This window comes from Nematolebias whitei, chromosome 5 (genome assembly GCF_014905685.2).
Source record: "Nematolebias whitei isolate Nwh7 chromosome 5, NemWhi1, whole genome shotgun sequence".
Taxonomy (NCBI): domain Eukaryota; kingdom Metazoa; phylum Chordata; class Actinopteri; order Cyprinodontiformes; family Rivulidae; genus Nematolebias; species Nematolebias whitei.
The window spans coordinates 8,767,708-8,785,821 of NC_056502.1; the positions used below are offsets into that span (position 1 = coordinate 8,767,708).

At 39.9% G+C, this 18,114-nt stretch overlaps 1 protein-coding gene across 1 annotated transcript in view; it reads right to left on the bottom strand.

Annotated features, from left to right (window-relative positions):
- Positions 1-1,704: 1,704 nt before the first annotated feature.
- Positions 1,705-18,114, bottom strand: part of plekhf2 (pleckstrin homology domain containing, family F (with FYVE domain) member 2) — a 23,458-nt gene continuing 7,048 nt past the window's right edge. The window contains exon 2 of the mRNA XM_037676784.1: positions 1,705-2,721. Within this exon, the coding sequence (XP_037532712.1) occupies positions 1,967-2,707 (741 nt within the window). The 5' untranslated portion in view covers positions 2,708-2,721 and the 3' untranslated portion in view covers positions 1,705-1,966. The remainder of the gene's footprint in view (positions 2,722-18,114) is intronic.

Consider the following 18,114-nt stretch of genomic DNA (forward strand, 5'->3'; position numbering starts at 1 on the left):
TTATCAGAAACGACATGAACCTGAAACTCGGCCGTCGCTGCTTGCGACAGGTAGCTTGACTCCACACGGCCCCTTTCAGTTTCTGATTCGGTGACGGATCACATGACTCACGTCACACTCAGCGTCACGTGACCCCACAGATGGTGCTTTTCAAAGTCATGGTGGTGCAAACGAAAGGAAGGAAGGATGGCAATGCTCACTCCTGGGCGGAGCAGAGTTCAGAAGGGGTGTGTTTGTTTTATGAGTCAGTGTGGCCATCTGACCTCAGAGCAGCGGAGGGGGGGGGGGGGGGGGGGGGGGGTGTTACGGGCAGGAAGACGCCGCACCGATTTCCTGACTCTCGTTCCAGAACTCCACCTCAGCTGCACAACGTGACAGACTTACATAAACACGGCTTAATACAGAAATATGCGACTTGCATTTCATTTCATTCATCCACAAACAGGACGTCTCTCTTTAAAAAACACTATCGTGTCCCTTGTCCATCTTTGCTTTAGTTTATATTAAGGAATAAACTCTACACAGATCAAAAGTAATGAATCAAAAACACTTTTGCACTTTATGATCTCAGTTTCTGAGCAAGTCCAGAAATTCTCAGGGGACACAACTCAACAGTTCATTAACACAAATATGCAACACTGGACACGTGATCAAAGACGCACAGCTAAAGCTGTTCAGTTCAGATCAGATTAAGCTTTATAAAATGCAACTGCATTTCTCAGGAATTGGCTTTTTATTAGTACTTTCTTCTTTTTTTAATTTGTTTATCGTCTTATTGAAGGCGGTAAGTGCTCACTAATGCAGGATGTTTACCTGGCTTCTTTAAAGTTGTGGTTCTATTCTACCTCCTGAATAAAGCTGAACCGGCTCACAGGAGACAGTAACTCTGCTGTTGGGCTGTTAACTGGTTTCTATTCTTGAACTGGTTTGGATGAGGCAGACCTAAACAAACCCTCACAGTCAAAGCGGTCTTTTAGGATTTGCTGGCTGGTTTAAGAGCGTTTCAGACATTTCCGAGGCCAAACTTGACCTTTTCTTTGTGCATGCTGGTCGGTAAGATCCCTTTTTCTTTGCCACTGGCACACAAACCCACCCAGCGTAATGTGCTTCTGAGTCAACCATGAAGCCGCTGCCTGGTATATTTTATGAACCTGTTCCTTCCTAAAAGCGTAGCTCAGTGTTCTAGAAGGCACTGCGTGACAGTACAAGCAAAGAAAAGTGTTAGTTTTTGGAATAACCGCTGATCTTCTAAAAACGTGTTGGGAAGATAAACGCTCGCTGAGATAAGCTTTAGCTGATTTGTCACAAGCAACTGCATTAGGATTACTAGAAAATCACAAGGCTTAGCGTAATATCTACATTTTGTTACCAGTATAAAAGGATTTGTGTATTTTTCTAACAACAAATGTACAAAAATATGGAAGAAAAAGGCCAGAATCTGTCATGATAGTCCCCCTGCTTGGTGTAATACATGCACAACAGAGGTGATGGATGGTAAAGTATGAACACTTTTCTTTCCCTGCAAAGACAGTGAATTATCACCTTTTTGAACAATTAAGAAAAAACGAAACCAAAGGACAGTGCAGGAGGGAAATCTCATTAGCACCGTTGTTTTTGTAGTGAATATCTGCAGCCTAATTAAGAGGCATGACAGGAATAAGAGAAGTCCAAGCTGAGGTGAACCATCAGAGAGTTCTGCTGGTCGTTCCATGTTTTACTGACGAAATTACAGTTTTCTGGAAAGTGTCCGTCTCAGCTAGAGTTAGTGTAAGAAATTTATGAATTAGGTCCATTGAATCTCCAAAGTGAAACACTGAATGACTCCTCAGATTCAATTCTTCTCACGGTGGATTATGATTCAATCGGCGGGAGAAAAGAAGGAAATTGATGACGCAATGGTTTGAAGGAAGAGCACTTTCTCCTCGGTGCAGAGAAGGGACAGGTCCTGGAGTGGTTGGGGCATTTCTCAGTCACTGCTGTCGTCTTCGTCCTCATCGTCCGACAAGGTGTTGTTGTTGAAGCTCGACCCCGACAGGGTGATGGAATCTGAGCGCGGCCCGAGGCTATCGGACATCAGCAGTAAGTAGCAGTGCTCGCACACACGAACTGGTTTGGACGACTGGCTGGGCAGCAGGAACTTCTTCTCCGAGCACGGACCGCAAACCACAAAGCCACACTTCCTGCAATGGTGGCGGCGGCTGACTGGAGTAAACTTCACCTTGTGGCATCGCATGCACACCGTTGCCTCTGAATCAGGTACCCAGACAGCAGCGTGCTCGCCTGTCGGGGCCTTGCCACTCTTCTGCAGCAGCTCTCGCACACACTTGCCGATGTGATTCATCCATTCGGATTTTTCCGTGGCAGTGGCAGCATAGACGGCGAACGACTTGGTGGGAGTTTTGATTAACCAGCCATTGCGCAGCTCGCCCTCGTCTGGCACCGTTTCGATGGTGACGTTCTCCAGGGGGATGATGTGCTGCTTGTTGTACTTCTTCTTCTGGATGACAATGTTGCCATAGACCAGGATGTCGTTGAAGAGGAAAAACTGACGTGCTTTTGGTTTTTTCCGGCAGAGTTTGGTGAGGACGCCCTCTCCGATCAGCACACGGCCTGGGATGGCTAGCGGCTGGCCTGCAGCACCAAAGCAGCTCTCCACCAATGCGATGCGTTTGGAGTTGGCCTCGCTGTTAGCAAGCCGGTCCACCATCTTCACCTCACCTGCTGGAAATCAGAAAGACAAAAAAGGACTGAAAACATGTTTCTTTACTGTCAACATTGTTAAATCAATGTTTAGCAATGTGGACCAGGATCATCACCTTTTCTTTATGCAATCTTTAATCATTACGCTGCAATGGAGTTCCCAGTTAATATCTCAAATATTACTTTGGTTTTAAAGTGAGTAATCTATACAGCATCAGACATCAGCTTAATTTTTAATCACTTCAATCTGTATTTAATTTATATTTGTTATGAGAACACCAGTTTGAAAACCACATTTTTTTAGTTTATCTTTGTTTTCACCAATAAAGAGTGGCTTCATCCATATCTTTACCCACTTCTCCCTTTTCGGGTTGCGGGGGGGGTCACTGTGCGAGAGGCGATGTACATCCTGGACATGTCTCCAGTCCATCACAGGGACACGGAGACAAATAAGAAACAACCATTCACTCTCTCACTTACACTTAGGAACAATTTAGAGTTACCAGTCAGACCAACATGCATGATTTTGGTCTGTGGGAGGAATGAACGTCCATTTGGGCTGATGGATCTCTGGCAGTAGTCTATCTGAAGCTTAACTGAACTTTTCACCTCTTTCAACCGGCCGGTCAGCACAAGGTCAAACGGCCGTTTGCAACAGGTACAGTATGGCAAGCCATGTTGGCATATATTGGATTGTCGGCTGCGTGTGTCCCTTACGAAATAAAAAGCCTGACATGGACCCAGCCCACACATTGAGCACATTATTATGGCCCGGCCCAATCTGAATCCGGGTCGGGCGGATCCAGGTTAGAAATGACAGCTCTACCTGGAGGGCTGCTTGTCAAGTTCAAACAGAAAACCAAACATCCTGTGAGGACTGGCACTGCATAACCCTTCAGCTAAGTTTAGAGTTTGTAGGTAGGTATTTATTTTTTTTACCCTTTGCTTCCTTGAGCTATAAATAATTAATACGTTCCAGTTTTTCCTGTATTTTCTCTGACGCTGTGCAGTCAGCTCGAAGAAGCTTTACAACAAACACTTAAAAGTGGACAGAATATGAAGTACATAAAAGAAGCACAACTTTATTGCCCACCACATGCTTTACAAGTAAAATGTTTCTGCAACAAAATGGCCATCAACACTTTGAGCAGCACGTTTTTTTTTAAAGCTTTCTGTCAGTGTCACCCAGCAGTTTAAACAACTTTAAAGCTCCGTCTTAAACCGAACCACAGTGCTGCTGCAGTTCCTGAGAAATCTACATCAGCCAGAATTAATATCTGCTGGTTCGAGCTTACAAGAACTGGAAAATCGGTGTCTGCGGATCAAGCAAGCTCCAGAATAATTTGTTTATATGCACTTGTTTAAGTGCACCTGTCCACCTTTCAACAAAAAGTAACAAAGTAAAGTGTTGGTTTGATTTTGATCTCGTCTTCCTGTCCCTGAAAAAAGAAGATTTAAAAAAACCACACTACAAACTGCTAATTAGACAGGAAATGCCAGCACATCTTGGGTCAACGCCCCAGAGATCTGTACACCAATAACAGCGAGTAAGCGAGTGAGCTGCCATGAAAGCCCTGGAGACGACCGCGGGGCTTCGGACATGACAACTCTGTTAGTGAGAGCTTGTTGCCCAGAACCGGGCAACCAGATCTCATCAGCAGAGCATTAAAGTACAAGGTCCCACAGAAAAAAGGTGGTACAAATACAGGCTGGCGTCTTCCAACCCAACAATTAAAGCTAAACAGAACAGGAAGAAAGAAAAGAGAGAAAAATGATGCATCCGAAGAAAAAAAGCTTCTTTTGTTTAGAAAAGGAAATATGATTTTTATGATAAACACAACCTTAAGAAACAAATAAAACTTGAACAGCGTATACAGTTGTAACCATTTGAGGATAGTAATAGATTCTTATCACAAAGCAAATAAAATCATATTGCTTTCTTTTTTTCTAACATTCACATTATAGATAGCAATAGTCCATTGATGCTTTCAGACCGCTTCGTTTTGCTTCGTTTTGTTTTTTTGAACGTCCAAAGACCCAGATTGAACTTTTTTGGATGTTTCTACCTGGATGATTGAGCATGCATCAGGATATTTTCAGACTGCCGATCAAATTGTCAAAAATGGGAAGAAAAACAAACAAAAAACACAACAACAGAAATGACTTTAGAATCCTATCCTGACTTTTTAAGCTACTTTGACAACTTATCGCAATGATTTATGTACTATTTTATTGAAATACTTTTTCTACAACTTCTTTGTTTAAATGTTTTAGGGTATCAAAAAGAAGAAAACTCATTTTTTACATGTTAGTAAGTTTCTTTCTGCCACTCCCTTTTTCAGGGGTTGCCACAGCGAAGGGAACTCGCATGACAGATTTGGCAAACGTTTTATGACAGATGCCCTTTCTGATGCAACCTGGGCTCAAATTTGCAACTTCAGGATTACAAGAGCACAGCACTGACCAAAAATAAAAAAAATTCCCAGATAAAGTCAGACTTAGTACTGTATTCAAGTTTAGTCTGGACCATAACAACACTTTGTTTTCTTTACTTGTGTATTTGCTGGCGTGCTGGAAATCACCTCCTTGTTGAATGATCATATATTAATTCAGCAGACAAATGGTTAATGTTTACCTGTGAATCTGACGGCAGCTATTTAGGAAGGTAGTCTATTAAGTTGTCAAGTTAAAATAAATCCACATCCAAATTAAAGATTACAACACAGTCACTCAAGCGGATTGAGAGGCGACGAAACGATCAATTCTACTGAAAATCAAAGTTGGAATTTTTTTTTATTTTTAAAGCAAAATAATAAATCAAAAATTACTTTACAATGAAAGCAATGCATTTATAGTTTGACTTTTTATTTATTTATTATTTACCCAAGAGTCAATGCACTTTTTAAAACCCTAAAAAACAACAACATTTTCATCAGACTGGCTGTGTTGGGGTGACTGAAGGTGAAAAGAATATTTTTCTAAAAATCAAATATCAGTGTACTTTTGCTTTTACAGTAACAATAACTTGGTGTATAGAGAGCATGGTGAAACACAGTACTACTATTCTTACGGAGGCATCCCAGACCTTTCTACTCTAAAGTAGGTGCAGACAGCTTTAATCATTTAACAAACTGATAAGGATACACTCGGTGTGTGTTTACCTCTTAAAATGGCTGGTAGAAGAGATAAACTTTACAGCCGGCAGCAATTATTTATTTGGATTGCGTTGGCACTTGGTGTTGGTTTCCCAGCTTTGGGAAAGACTGAATTTATCAGCCAGTTAGAGAAGAGGCATCCTGAACCATTAGTTCCACGACAACTTTCTGTGAGCTCAAATTTACCAGATACTGCCTCGTCTGAGAAGATAAGCACGTCAACAATCCATTTCAGAGCAGACAGGCAGACATAGCCAACACTGACTGCAGATAAGAACAAACCATCTCACAAATTGTTGGATTTATGATTCTGTTAACTCCTAATGAGTTCAGAAATAGTTCATAAGATTGTAATTTGATAGAGAAAAACAAGTTATTTATGTTTTTTTAATTGATGCACAAGTTTAAAATGGCTATTTTTTTAATAAGACGTCTAAATCTGCCGTTCTGACAAACAGAAATTGGTACTTCCTCAAATGAAAATAGTTATTATCTTTCTTTAAAATTAAAATAAAACATCTTTCCTAATACCATGAAATAAAAATGCTAATGACATGAATATGCTAACTGGTAAGAAAATATATGTTTCCTCACAAACAAATAAAAAAAAAAATCCATAAATCTATTTTAACACAAAACTTTGCTGTCAATAAGAGCACATCTATCAACTACTAGAACAATATATGGTTCCACAAACAACCCATTTATTATGTGTAGAAAAAATGTGATGTAAACTGGCATTTTTAGATACAAACCGGATTCCCAAAAAGTTGGGACACTAAACAAATTGTGAATAAAAACTGAATGCAATGATGTGGAGATGGCAAATGTCAATATTTTATTTGTAATATAACATAGATGACAGATCAAAAGTTTAATCTGCGTAAATGTAACATTTTAAAGGAAAAATATGTTGATTCAAAATTTCACAGTGTCAACATATGCGAAAAAAGTTGGGACAAGTAGCAATAAGTGGCTGGAAAACAGCTGGAAGACCAATTAACACTAATTAGGTCAATTGACAACATGATTGGGTATAAAAAGAGCTTCTCAGAGTGTCAGTGTCTCTCAGAAGCCAAGATGGTAAGAGGATCACCAATTCCACCATTGTTGCACAGAAAGATAGTGCAGCAATACCAGAATGGTGTTACCCAGCGTAAAATAGCAAAGACTTTTAAATTATCATCATCAACCGTGCATAACATCATCAAAAGATTCAGAGAATCTGGAACAATCGCTGTGCGTAAGGGTCAAGGCCGTAAAACTCTACTGGATGCTCGTGATCTCCGGGCCCTTAAACGTCACTGCACCTCAAACAGGAATGCCACTGTCAAGGAAATAACAGAATGGGCTCAGGAATACTTCCAGAAAGCATTGTCAGTGAACACAATCCACCGTGCCATCCGCCGTTGCCAGCTGAAACTCTACAGTGCAAAGAGGAAACCATTTCTAAGCAAGCTCCACAAGCTCAGACGTTTGCACTGGGTCAGGGGTAATTTAAAATGGAGTGTGGCAAAATGGAAGACTGTTCTGTGGTCAGATGAGTCACAATTTGAAGTTCTTTATGTAACACTGGGACGCCATGTCATCCGGACCAGAGAGGACAAGGATAGCCCAAGTTGTTATCAACGCTCCGTTCAGAAGCCTGCATCACTGATGGTATGGGGTTGCATGAGCGCTTGTGGCATGGGCAGCTTGCATGTCTGGAAAGGCACCATTAATGCAGAGAACTTTGTTCAGGTTCTAGAACAACATATGCTCCCATCTAGACGTCATCTCTTTCAGGGAAGACCCTGCATTTTTCAACACGATAATGCCAGACCACATTCTGCAGCAATCACAACATCATGGCTACGTAGGAGAAGGATCCGGGTACTGAAATGGCCAGCCTGCAGTCCAGATCTTTCACCTATAGAGAACATTTGGTGCATCATAAAGAGGAAGGTGTGACAAAGAAGGCCCAAGACGATTGAACAGTTAGAGGCCTGTATTAGACATGAATGGGAGAGCATTCCTATTTCTAAACTTGAGAAACTGGTCTCCTTTGTCCCCAGACGTCTGTTGAGTGTTGTAAGAAGAAGGGGGGATGCCACACAGTGGTAAAAATGGACTTGTCACAACTTTTTTGGGATTTGTTGACGCCATGAAATTTGGAAACAACAGATTTTTCCCTTAAAATTATACATTCTCTCAGTTTAAACTTTTGATCTGTGATTTGTGTTCTATTCTGAATAAAATATTAGATGTTGGCACCTCCACATCATTGCATTCAGTTTTTATTCACAATTTGTTTAGTGTCACAACTTCTTTGGAATCCGGTTTGTATATACAAGCAAGTCGTCAACTCTTCTTGATGACCTGCAGTTAAACCTTGAGTGATGCCCAAATGGGAAATCCAGGAAAGAAGGGAAGCAATGAGTCAGACACTAGAGTGGGGAGTGATGGAAGGACCCATAGTAATGAAGGAAAAAGTGATTTTTGGGCTGTAAACAAAAGAAACAAGGACATATTTATCTGGAGGGAGTAAAGTGGTGGTGTGGGGAGGCAGCACTGAGGATGAAGCATTTAATTGTTCTTGCTATTTCTATTGTTTACATTTATGCTCTCGTGTTCCTGAGATTTGATATTAAAATGACTAGTAAAAAAAAATAAAAATAAAAAAAGTGGTCCAATGCATTGATGGTTCCGACTGTCATAAAGTCATGACAAAAATAAATAAAATGAAGCCATGAAGAAATATAGATCTACACTGCCTGGTCAAAAAAAAGTCGCCATCTGTATTTAATTAAGCAAATAGGTACGAGCCTCCTATGGGATAATTACTGCAAGGGCCATTATCTTTCAGCTGCAACAAGTGATTTAACCGCAATAAGTTGCTTCTCATTTCTTAAACAACCATGTCAAAAGACTCGTGGTCATGGAAAAGTTGTCAGTCTGTGTGAGAAGGGTCAAATCATTGGCATCAAGCAAAGAAAACATCTAAGACGATTGCAGAAACTACTAAAATTGGTTTAAGAACTGTCCAACGCATTATTAAAAACTGGAAGGATAGTGGGGACCCATCGTCTTCGAGGAAGAAATGTGGCCCGAAAAAATCCTGAATGATCGTGGTCGGCCATCACTTAAACGTTTGGTGAAATCAAATGAAAAAAAAAAAACAAAAAAAAAAAACAGTAGCACTCAGGGCTCTGTTTAATAGTGAAAGTAAAAGCATTTCCACACGCACAATGTGAAGGAAACTCAAGGGATTGGGACTGAACAGCTGTATAGCCTTAAGAAAACCACTAATCAGTGAAGCTAACTGGAAAAAAAAAGGCTTCAGTTTGATAGGGAGCATAAAGATTGGACTCTGGAGCAATGGAAGAAGGTCATGTGGTCTGATGAGTCCAGATTGACCCTGTTCCAGAGTGATGGGTGCATCAGGGTAAGAAGAGAGGCAGGTGAAGTGATGCACCCATCAATGCAAGATCTTGGTGAAAAAATAATGCAACACTGGATGGAAATAGATCTTGTGACATTACAGAAGTTTACTGAAACCATGTCACAGCGAGTGCATGCCGTAATCAAAGCTAAAGACAGTCCAACGAAATATTAGTGTGTGAACTTTTTTTTTTTGGTGGCAACTTTTTTTTGGCCAGGCAGTGTATATACAAAATACAACTAAAATGTAGCACTTACTACCAAAATCGAACAGTGTTTTCTGTATTTACAAGACATTATGACAGGTTTATATTAGCTAGGAGCACTGAGTATTTAGGTACCAGAACCAAAACTATCAAACTGAACAGAAGAGAAAATATACGTGCCTAAACTGAAAGCATTTATTCACTGCAAAGGAAAGAAAATGTCCCACAAAATCTACAGATAAGACGAACACGTTTATGCATCAAAATGCCATCATATATACTGTACCGCTGAATACCTTGTTGTTAGGTGGGTTTTATTTTGTTAACAAAACTTAGATAAAGACGGCTTATAATGCCTCTTCATTTCTCTTTACGGCTCACTTTTCACATAATTATTCATCTTTTCTGACCGTCTAACTAGCAAGTTGTTTTACCATATATACAAATAGTTGTTTTGTTTTTTTTACTGCAATTTTTCACTTGATAATTGTTAGTCACATCTATACATTTGATTGAAAGTCATATGTAGAGGACGAGCAAGAAAAGGTTTTCAGTGGCCGATGCTGATCTTTAGCAGTGCAGCTATGGCTGATGTTTCTACCAGAGGTGTCAAAGATAAAATAACTACGCTTTGGTTGAGATTTTTTTTATTTCAAATTAGCAAAGAAAGCTTATTCTGTTGGAGGACAAACAGCAGATAATTTAGTACTTTTAATGTAGGCCGATATTTGATTTAATTAAAACTGTTCACAGACATTATTTGAGCAAGATAATAATAATGACAATAATTGTTGAAGGAATAGTGTTCAAAACTAACTAGGACCATAATAACCAGCTTGGTGGCTGCAACAGGAACAGTTCCTGTCACATTCGGGAGCAAAACAAACTGTGCAGACATATGAACTGAAAATTACACAAATGTTTCTATTTACTCAAACCTTCCAAGAACTGATTTTTTTTTCTCCTCCAGTGGAATACTGAAAACTTGGATCATCACATCTGCCCCAAACCCATAAATTTCCTGTGCCTCAAAGAACTGACAAGGAAAAAATAACAATCACTGGCCAGAAGCACATGCTAAAGAAAAGCGGTGATCCAAGAGTGCAGGTTGAGGCGCTCCGTATGAACAGATCAAACTTCAGATGATTAACAGTTCAGCTTTCAGACATTAACCTTAGCCAAACCTCTTTCTTTCTGAAACGTCTGAAGCGTTGATAAAAGCTGTTAGGAAAACAGTTACCACACAGACTATACTATGTAATGGTCCCATTACAGCATGAAGATTTCTTCCAAGGGGAACAAATGTTTCAAGGAAATGTTCCCAAAAGACTTAAAGTTGGAGACTCCAAATGAATACTTCGGAAACTTGGAAGTAACGCAGAAAAACATGTCTAGAATAGCCCATTTTTGTGCAATCATTATTAAATTTAAAATAGAAATAGGTCAAATTTGATTCTAGAGCCTCGTTTAATTTTCAAGTCTATATCTCCATCTCTTTCTCTGCACAAACATAAAAAAAAATTGAGCGATTGCAAGATGATCACTCGAGAGAGAAAATGTTTGATTTTTGTGTTCCAACTTTAGTAACTACATACTAGTTATAGTTACAATTATTTTGACTGCTGAGGTTAAAATGCGATCCCTTTACAGAGAGGCCGGATGTACTCCAAATGGTTCAAGAACAGCATCTAGCTTGAGTACGCTTTATTCAGGCATTTTAGGCAGGATGATTAAGGTGTTCAATCTTCATATGCAATCATTAAAAATCACTTATCTGCTGGTTTTTTTTCCCAGCAGTTGCTCCACCTTTAACCTAAGCGGTCATCAAACAATGACAAGCACAGTGTGGCAACACTTTCACAAGTCCAACTCTTTCCCATCAGAAGTTTCATGTTGACATCAGATGACACATGACAAAACATGAAGAGTTAAAGTTACAGATCGACTAAACAAGGCCCTTCGTGATGCTAATTGCATCACGAAGGGCCTTCTTTCAATCTTGTGTGCTTTCACACGTGGACCTATTTTTATACTTTCTTTAACTTTTACTATTACAAAATCTTAATCTGACTAATGTGAATTAAGCGCTTTTACAAGAGCTGGGTGACAAAGCTAATGAATGGCAGACTTGAAGGTTAGTTTTGCAGAGATTTTATTTTTTCCTCTTGCTTGAGAAAGCTGCAGCTTGAAAAGTGAACTAATCTACGGTAATCTAATCTAGTAATGTGTTGTCACAGCAAGCAGCAAGGCATATTCAAACAAACTGAATATTTGAGGCAGGCAGCTTCAGACAGTTAGTCAAGTACATGTGCAAACTTGCAGTAAAGCAATAATTATTTTAAGTAATTTATGCAAACAGTCTTTTTTAAAAACGTTTTTAACTTGACAGTGGAAACTTTGTAATTCAATGAAAATACAAGTTATACTGGTTTTATGATCATTCGTATCACAAGTGGTACATGAGGTGGAACAAAATTGTGCACACAGTTACAGCCAACAATAGCAAACATATAAATTGTAAAAAAAAAACAGTAATAAGTAGGGGTGCACCGATTTATCAATCCTTAATTTTGGGAAATCGGATGATAATTGCACGAGAAAACGATTTTACAGATTTTTTTAGTTTTAACAATTGTCTAAAATTCATTTATATTTCAGAGCACTACCTCATGGCCAGTTAAAACAAGTTTGTATTGTTTCTTCGATGTTGTTCAAGGGTATGTTTTTAAATAAAATAATATTGGAAAATTGTGACGTTATAACTCCTGACAGCGTCACTTGTAAAACAAAATCGGTATCGGCCAAAATCGGAATCGGCAGGTCAGACTTTTTAGAAATTGGTGATCGGCCTGAAAACTGCAATCGGTGCACCCCTAGTAATAAGGATCTAAGATATAAACTAAGAAATATGCTAAACTAAGAATGTGCTAAACACTAATAATACACATGCGCAAAACACATTGAGGAAAATGATCCAATATAACATATTTGTGAGTGGCAAAAGTATGTGAACCTCTAGGATTAGCTGTTAATATTAAGAGTCTGGTGTTTTCAATCAATGTGATGATGATCAGGTGAGTGGGCATCATGTTTGATTTAAAGAACAGGGATCTATCAACGTCTGCTCTTCACAACATGTTTGTGGAAGTGGATCATGACAGAAACAAAGGAGATTTCAGAGGAGCTCAGAAAAAGAGTTGTTGATGCTCATCAGGATGGAAAAGGTTACAAAACATCTCTAAAGAGTTTGGACTCCACCAATCCACAGTCAGACAGATTGTAGACAAATGGAGGAAATTCAAGACCATTGTTCCCCTCCCCAGTGGTCGACCAACAAAAATCGCTCCAAGATCAAGGTGTGTAATAGTCAGGGAAGTCACAAAGGACCCCCAGGGTAACTTCTAAGCAACTGAAGGCCTGTTTCACATTGGTTAATGTTCATGAGTCCACCATCAGGAGACACCGAACAACAACGGTGTGCATGGCAGGGTCGAAGGAGGAAGCCACTGCTCTCCAAAAAGAACATGGCTGCTCGTCTGCAGTTTGTTAAAGAGCACGTGGACAAACCAGAAGGCTGCTGGAAGAATGTTTTGTGGCCAGATAAGTACAAAATAAAATTGTTGGTTAAAATGAAATGTGTCATGTTTGGAGAAATGAAAACGCTGCATTCAAAAGCCTTATCCCATTTGTAAAACACGGTGGTGGTCATATCATGGTTTGGGCCTATTTTGCTGCATCTGGGGCAGGACAGCTTGCCATCATTGATGGGACAATGAATTCTGAATTATATCAGAGAAGTCTAAAGGAAAATGTCTGGACATCTGTCCATGAGATGAATCTCAAGAGAAGGTGAGTCATGCAGCAACACGATGACTAATCTGGGGCCGAGATGGGGTAGAGTAGGGCAGCCAACTTGGGACCAGAAAGTCGCAGTTCGACTCCCAGCCATTCCCAGATGTTGTGGCGTCTCTGAACAAGACACCCAATCTCTAATTGCTACACAGGTGCTCAATAGCTGCCCACTGTTCCACCTGGGTTAAATGCAAAGAACCAATTTTGTCATTGTATGGGAACATACAATTATGACAACATATAGAACTTATACACTTGTGAGCACACACACGAGCCATTCTACCACATAATGGTTAAAGAGCAATGAATTTAATAAAAAGAATAAAGCCAAGATAAAATCCTGATCTTAATCCAATTCAAATGGTGTGGAAGAACCTGAAGCAAGTGATCAGTTAATGTGAGGAAACCCACCAACATCCCAGAGATGAAGCCGTTCTGTACGGAGGAATGAGCTAAAACTCCTCCAAGCTGGTGTGCAGAACTGATCAACAGTCACCGGAAATGTTTAGTTACAGTTATTGCTGCACGGTGGGGTCACACCAGGCAATGAAAGCAACGGTTCACATACTTTTGCCACTCACAAATATGTAATATTGGATCATTTTCCTCAATAAAATGAATGGCCAAGTACTGCATAATATGTGTCTCATATATTAAACTGTGGACTTTAGATAAATTTAGAACAGTCTAAAGGGTTCACAAACTTTCAAGAACCACTGTGGTAGTGTATAAATAGACACGGTAGGTCAGGAAAAAAAAAACTGTTACTGTTAGGTGTTTACTAATGTCAAAGACAAGAAAGAGTAGATTTTAATCTATGAATCGAAACAGATTCTATGTTCAGCTTTGATTACGCAACAAACAGATGGATACAGAAGTTAGATAACTCACCACAAATGTATTTGTGAAACATTCTAAGACTTCATTTCCTGAACTGCAAACTTAGTGACAGAAAATGAGTTACTTAAATGCTTATAAATATGCAAACAAAATATTTTTTTGTTTTGTTTTTAAATAAACGAGTATTTCAGCAAAACATGACTATTAGTACAGAAATGACAGCAGTGAATGATAACATGAACATTTTTCCCTTTTATTAGCTTGATAACTTAAAATTTTTACTTTTGTATATTATTAATGTTAATTACTAAACAGATCTCATTTAACATTCACCTGATTAGTTATTCTAAGTATTAAAAATTAAACAATTTATTACAATTCAAGCAATAAAGCTAATTATTTTTAAATCTCATTTTATTTAGAATCTGAGATACTGAAGTTATTTTAATTCGTTTCCAAGTTTGCAAACTTGCAAACAATATTCAGTATTTTTAAATAAGACCCTAAATAATTAGTGAGGTGTCAAAACAATCTTTTTATGATTTTCTGTTTTTAGATGGTGTTTATAAAGCACGTTTCATCTTCGTGTAACATTTTATGTTAAACACTTAAAGATGAAGAATTTTATCTGCACATTTGACATCTTCAGCTTACAAAGTGAGTATGGTAATAGTTCCTCTTTTGTTAGAATGTCTGCTCCTATTAGAGAAAGCTATTGACATTTCAAGGCTGCACAGAAATCTGTTGGAATCAGTCTCCCCACCATCACAGACATCTACACCTCCAGATGCAGGAAGAGGGCCACCTGCATCATGAAGGACCCCACCCACCCAGCACACACACTTTTTGCCCCACTCCCCTCAGGAAGGAGGTTAAGGAGCATTAAGTGTAGAACCACTAGACTGAGGAACAGCTTCTACCCTGAGGCTGTTAGACTCATGAATCTCTAACTAGAATAATCACTGTGAAAAACCATATCATGTTGCTGCTGATCTGTTTCATGTTGCTGCTGATCTGTTTCAATGTAGATGTGTTCATGCGTGCACATCTGCTCACAGACTCATGTTCATGTTTGTGCTGATGTTCAACGTTTTTATGTTATGAGTGCTTAGTGTATATTTAGTTTATGTTTTTCTTGGTTCATATCTTAGATGTTATTACTGTTTTTCTTATACATTTTATTGTTGGATGTAACTGGGACCCTGTGTACATAATTTCGCTCCACCACATGTACCACACACATGAGGTGCGAATGACAATAAAGAAACTCTGACTCTGATACAAAGTGTTCAAGAGTAGTTGGTGGAAAAGCTTTGGACTTCTCATTTTTAGCTTCTAATGCAAATTCTTGTGACAAGCAATTATTCAAATTTAGCCAAGGAGAAGGAACACAACAGAAACATGAATCCCTGGCAAACACTTGTTTATGTACAGTAGATATTAACATTAACTTAAAAAATTAATAGGTCAGCTGAAACAATCATACTTTTGAGCTCATATGTCTTATTTGCTGTGACATTTTGTGTTTTCTTTTTTGAAGATCTGTACTTTTCCCTCGTTCCATGTGTCCAAAATATTATTGATTCATCCCTGCCAGCTTCAATAAAACTACAATTTGATGAAGAAGCCCAGGCCAAACTGGGAAATATTACATGTAAGCCAACCCAACACGCTGCCCTGTATGTATGAAAGCAGTGCTATTTTATAAAACCCTGGGTATTATGGGTCAAACTGACGTCTTAAAGTTAAACCATTATATTATTGCTACAAAAAATAAATGAATATGGAGACGTAAAAACATTGGTGTGTTCATGATAACGGGGAAAAAATCTATACCTAGTTTATAATGCTCGGTAAAATATGGGCTTAATAACATTTTTTGTTAATATAAAATATTTTTTGTTTTACATATGTCGTTATACACCAATAAAAAGTCGTATCTCAGAGACTTCATGAAAAATATTCCCAGTTTGGGGGGTTTATTTAGCGTTAAATGCTGCGTTAAGAAAAATTCCGACTGTCCTGGAAGGCAGCACGGATCCTGCGGAGTTTCGGGATAGCGCCTCTGAAGAAAGCGCGTGCACGCGTGTGGACACATTCACGCGCAGGCTACAGCTGCACAGAGAGCATCCTTGCACCGAGGGAGTCCGGAACAAGTCTCTGCGCGTGTTTCTTCACCGCACACTGTCCCGGAGGACGGACACAGAATGGTCCCGGGTCCCGCCGAGTCCTGTGGATTCTGAGGCCCGTACGCAGACCCTCCTCGCGCCGGAAGACCCCCGTCTCCGTCACCGTGTTCACTGAGGCGGAATGTCAAGTAGTCCCGAAGAAAGTCGCTCGAGGGGCGGCGGCTCCGACCGCGACTCCAAGAAGGCCTCCTCGAGCAACTCGTCCCTGGATGGTGGACCTCCACCGCCGCACCACAACCGCATACGGCAGGTGGGTCCGCAGCCCCGCAGCCCCGTGGCCCGGTCTGCCGTGGAACGGCTCGGTCCGAGGCGGGGCCGAGCTCCAGCAGGTCGTTATAGCTGCTAATGAGAAGACAGAGGCTCCCAGATGTTTGGAAAATGAAATACTGAAGTGAGCCAGCTGTGCCCGCTCAACTCAACAGCAGCACATCTGCAGAGCTGTTTATTTATCATGCAGGTGTTTACAGATGTGGTCACACCACAGTGACCAGAGGGGCAGCAGATCTGCCTCCAACTAACCAATAATATCTTCATTTGTCTTTTCAACACATGCAAAGTGCACGCGTTGCTCAAACATACGTTTTGTGCACTAAGTGCTTGTGTGTGTGTGTGTGTGTGTGTGTGTGTGTGCGCGTGTGTGTGTGCGTTATTTCAGAGCATTTATTTGTTGTTTAGACTTGCAGCATGGCTTTAAGTTAATCCAGGAACTACGACTGTGTTCTGCTTGTTTTAGTTTATAGCTGATGTGAATCAGGAGATGGTGCAGCTCTGTTTCCTGTCTCCGTGCACGCTCTTATTATAATATGATTTCAGTAATGGACTCTAGTGCAACACACACACACGCACATTTTGGGCTCTTCTTACAGGGTGGGGTCTTAAGAATCAGATGCTATGATGGATTACCACCAGAATCAACAAGCATACGCAGCCTCGGGTGTTTGGACATTGATTGCATCATTAAAGAACCAATATTTGACCTATCATTGATTATTGTAGGCTCGTTGGAGCCGAGACAAGTCTCCAAACTTTAAATCTTTATCTTGAGGAGCTCTTTTTTTTAAAAGGCTGAGCTGATGCAAGTCATGCATTTTAGTGTGATGTTGTATCATCTTTGTTTGTTTTCCCCACACACTCAATATTAGAACTTTGCTTAAGCACACAAGCAACTTAATTTGTGTGTTCATAAGAACAACTTTTCTTTTTACAGCCGCTTGCTGCTCCTCTGTTTATTGAGCTGCTACAGCAGACACGAGATTTTATGAATAAACTGGCTGACCCGAGGGCCCCAGCATTAAGAGGGGGCCATCACATCTTGTCGTTTATATGGCGTGTCTACAGAGAGTTACTTGACTCTGGCTTGTCCGAGCCTGGCTGGGGGGTAAATGTCAAACTGTGCAGCCAGAAGGAGCATGAAGCGTGATGCTGCATGTTCTTGAACACGGTTAAAAGCTCGTGGGTGCATCACCAACTGGAAATGAAAGGTTTCTCCGCAGAGTCCTTCTTTTTGTGAAAGCTCCAGCATCAAGGCCATCGTTAATGTGCACTTTCAGGTCAATTTCACCCAGAAAAGTTGCACATTTCAGTCATTTGTCTTAAATCGTTTGAATAAAAAAATAAAAGGACATGGAACTTTTAAAGCTCCATGTTTGCTCAACAAATTGTGGTACAAAAAGTACCACAACTGTTTGAGTTCACCAGTGACAATAATGTCCTGGGACAGTTCATTCTTATTTTATTATTTTTTTTTTTTTT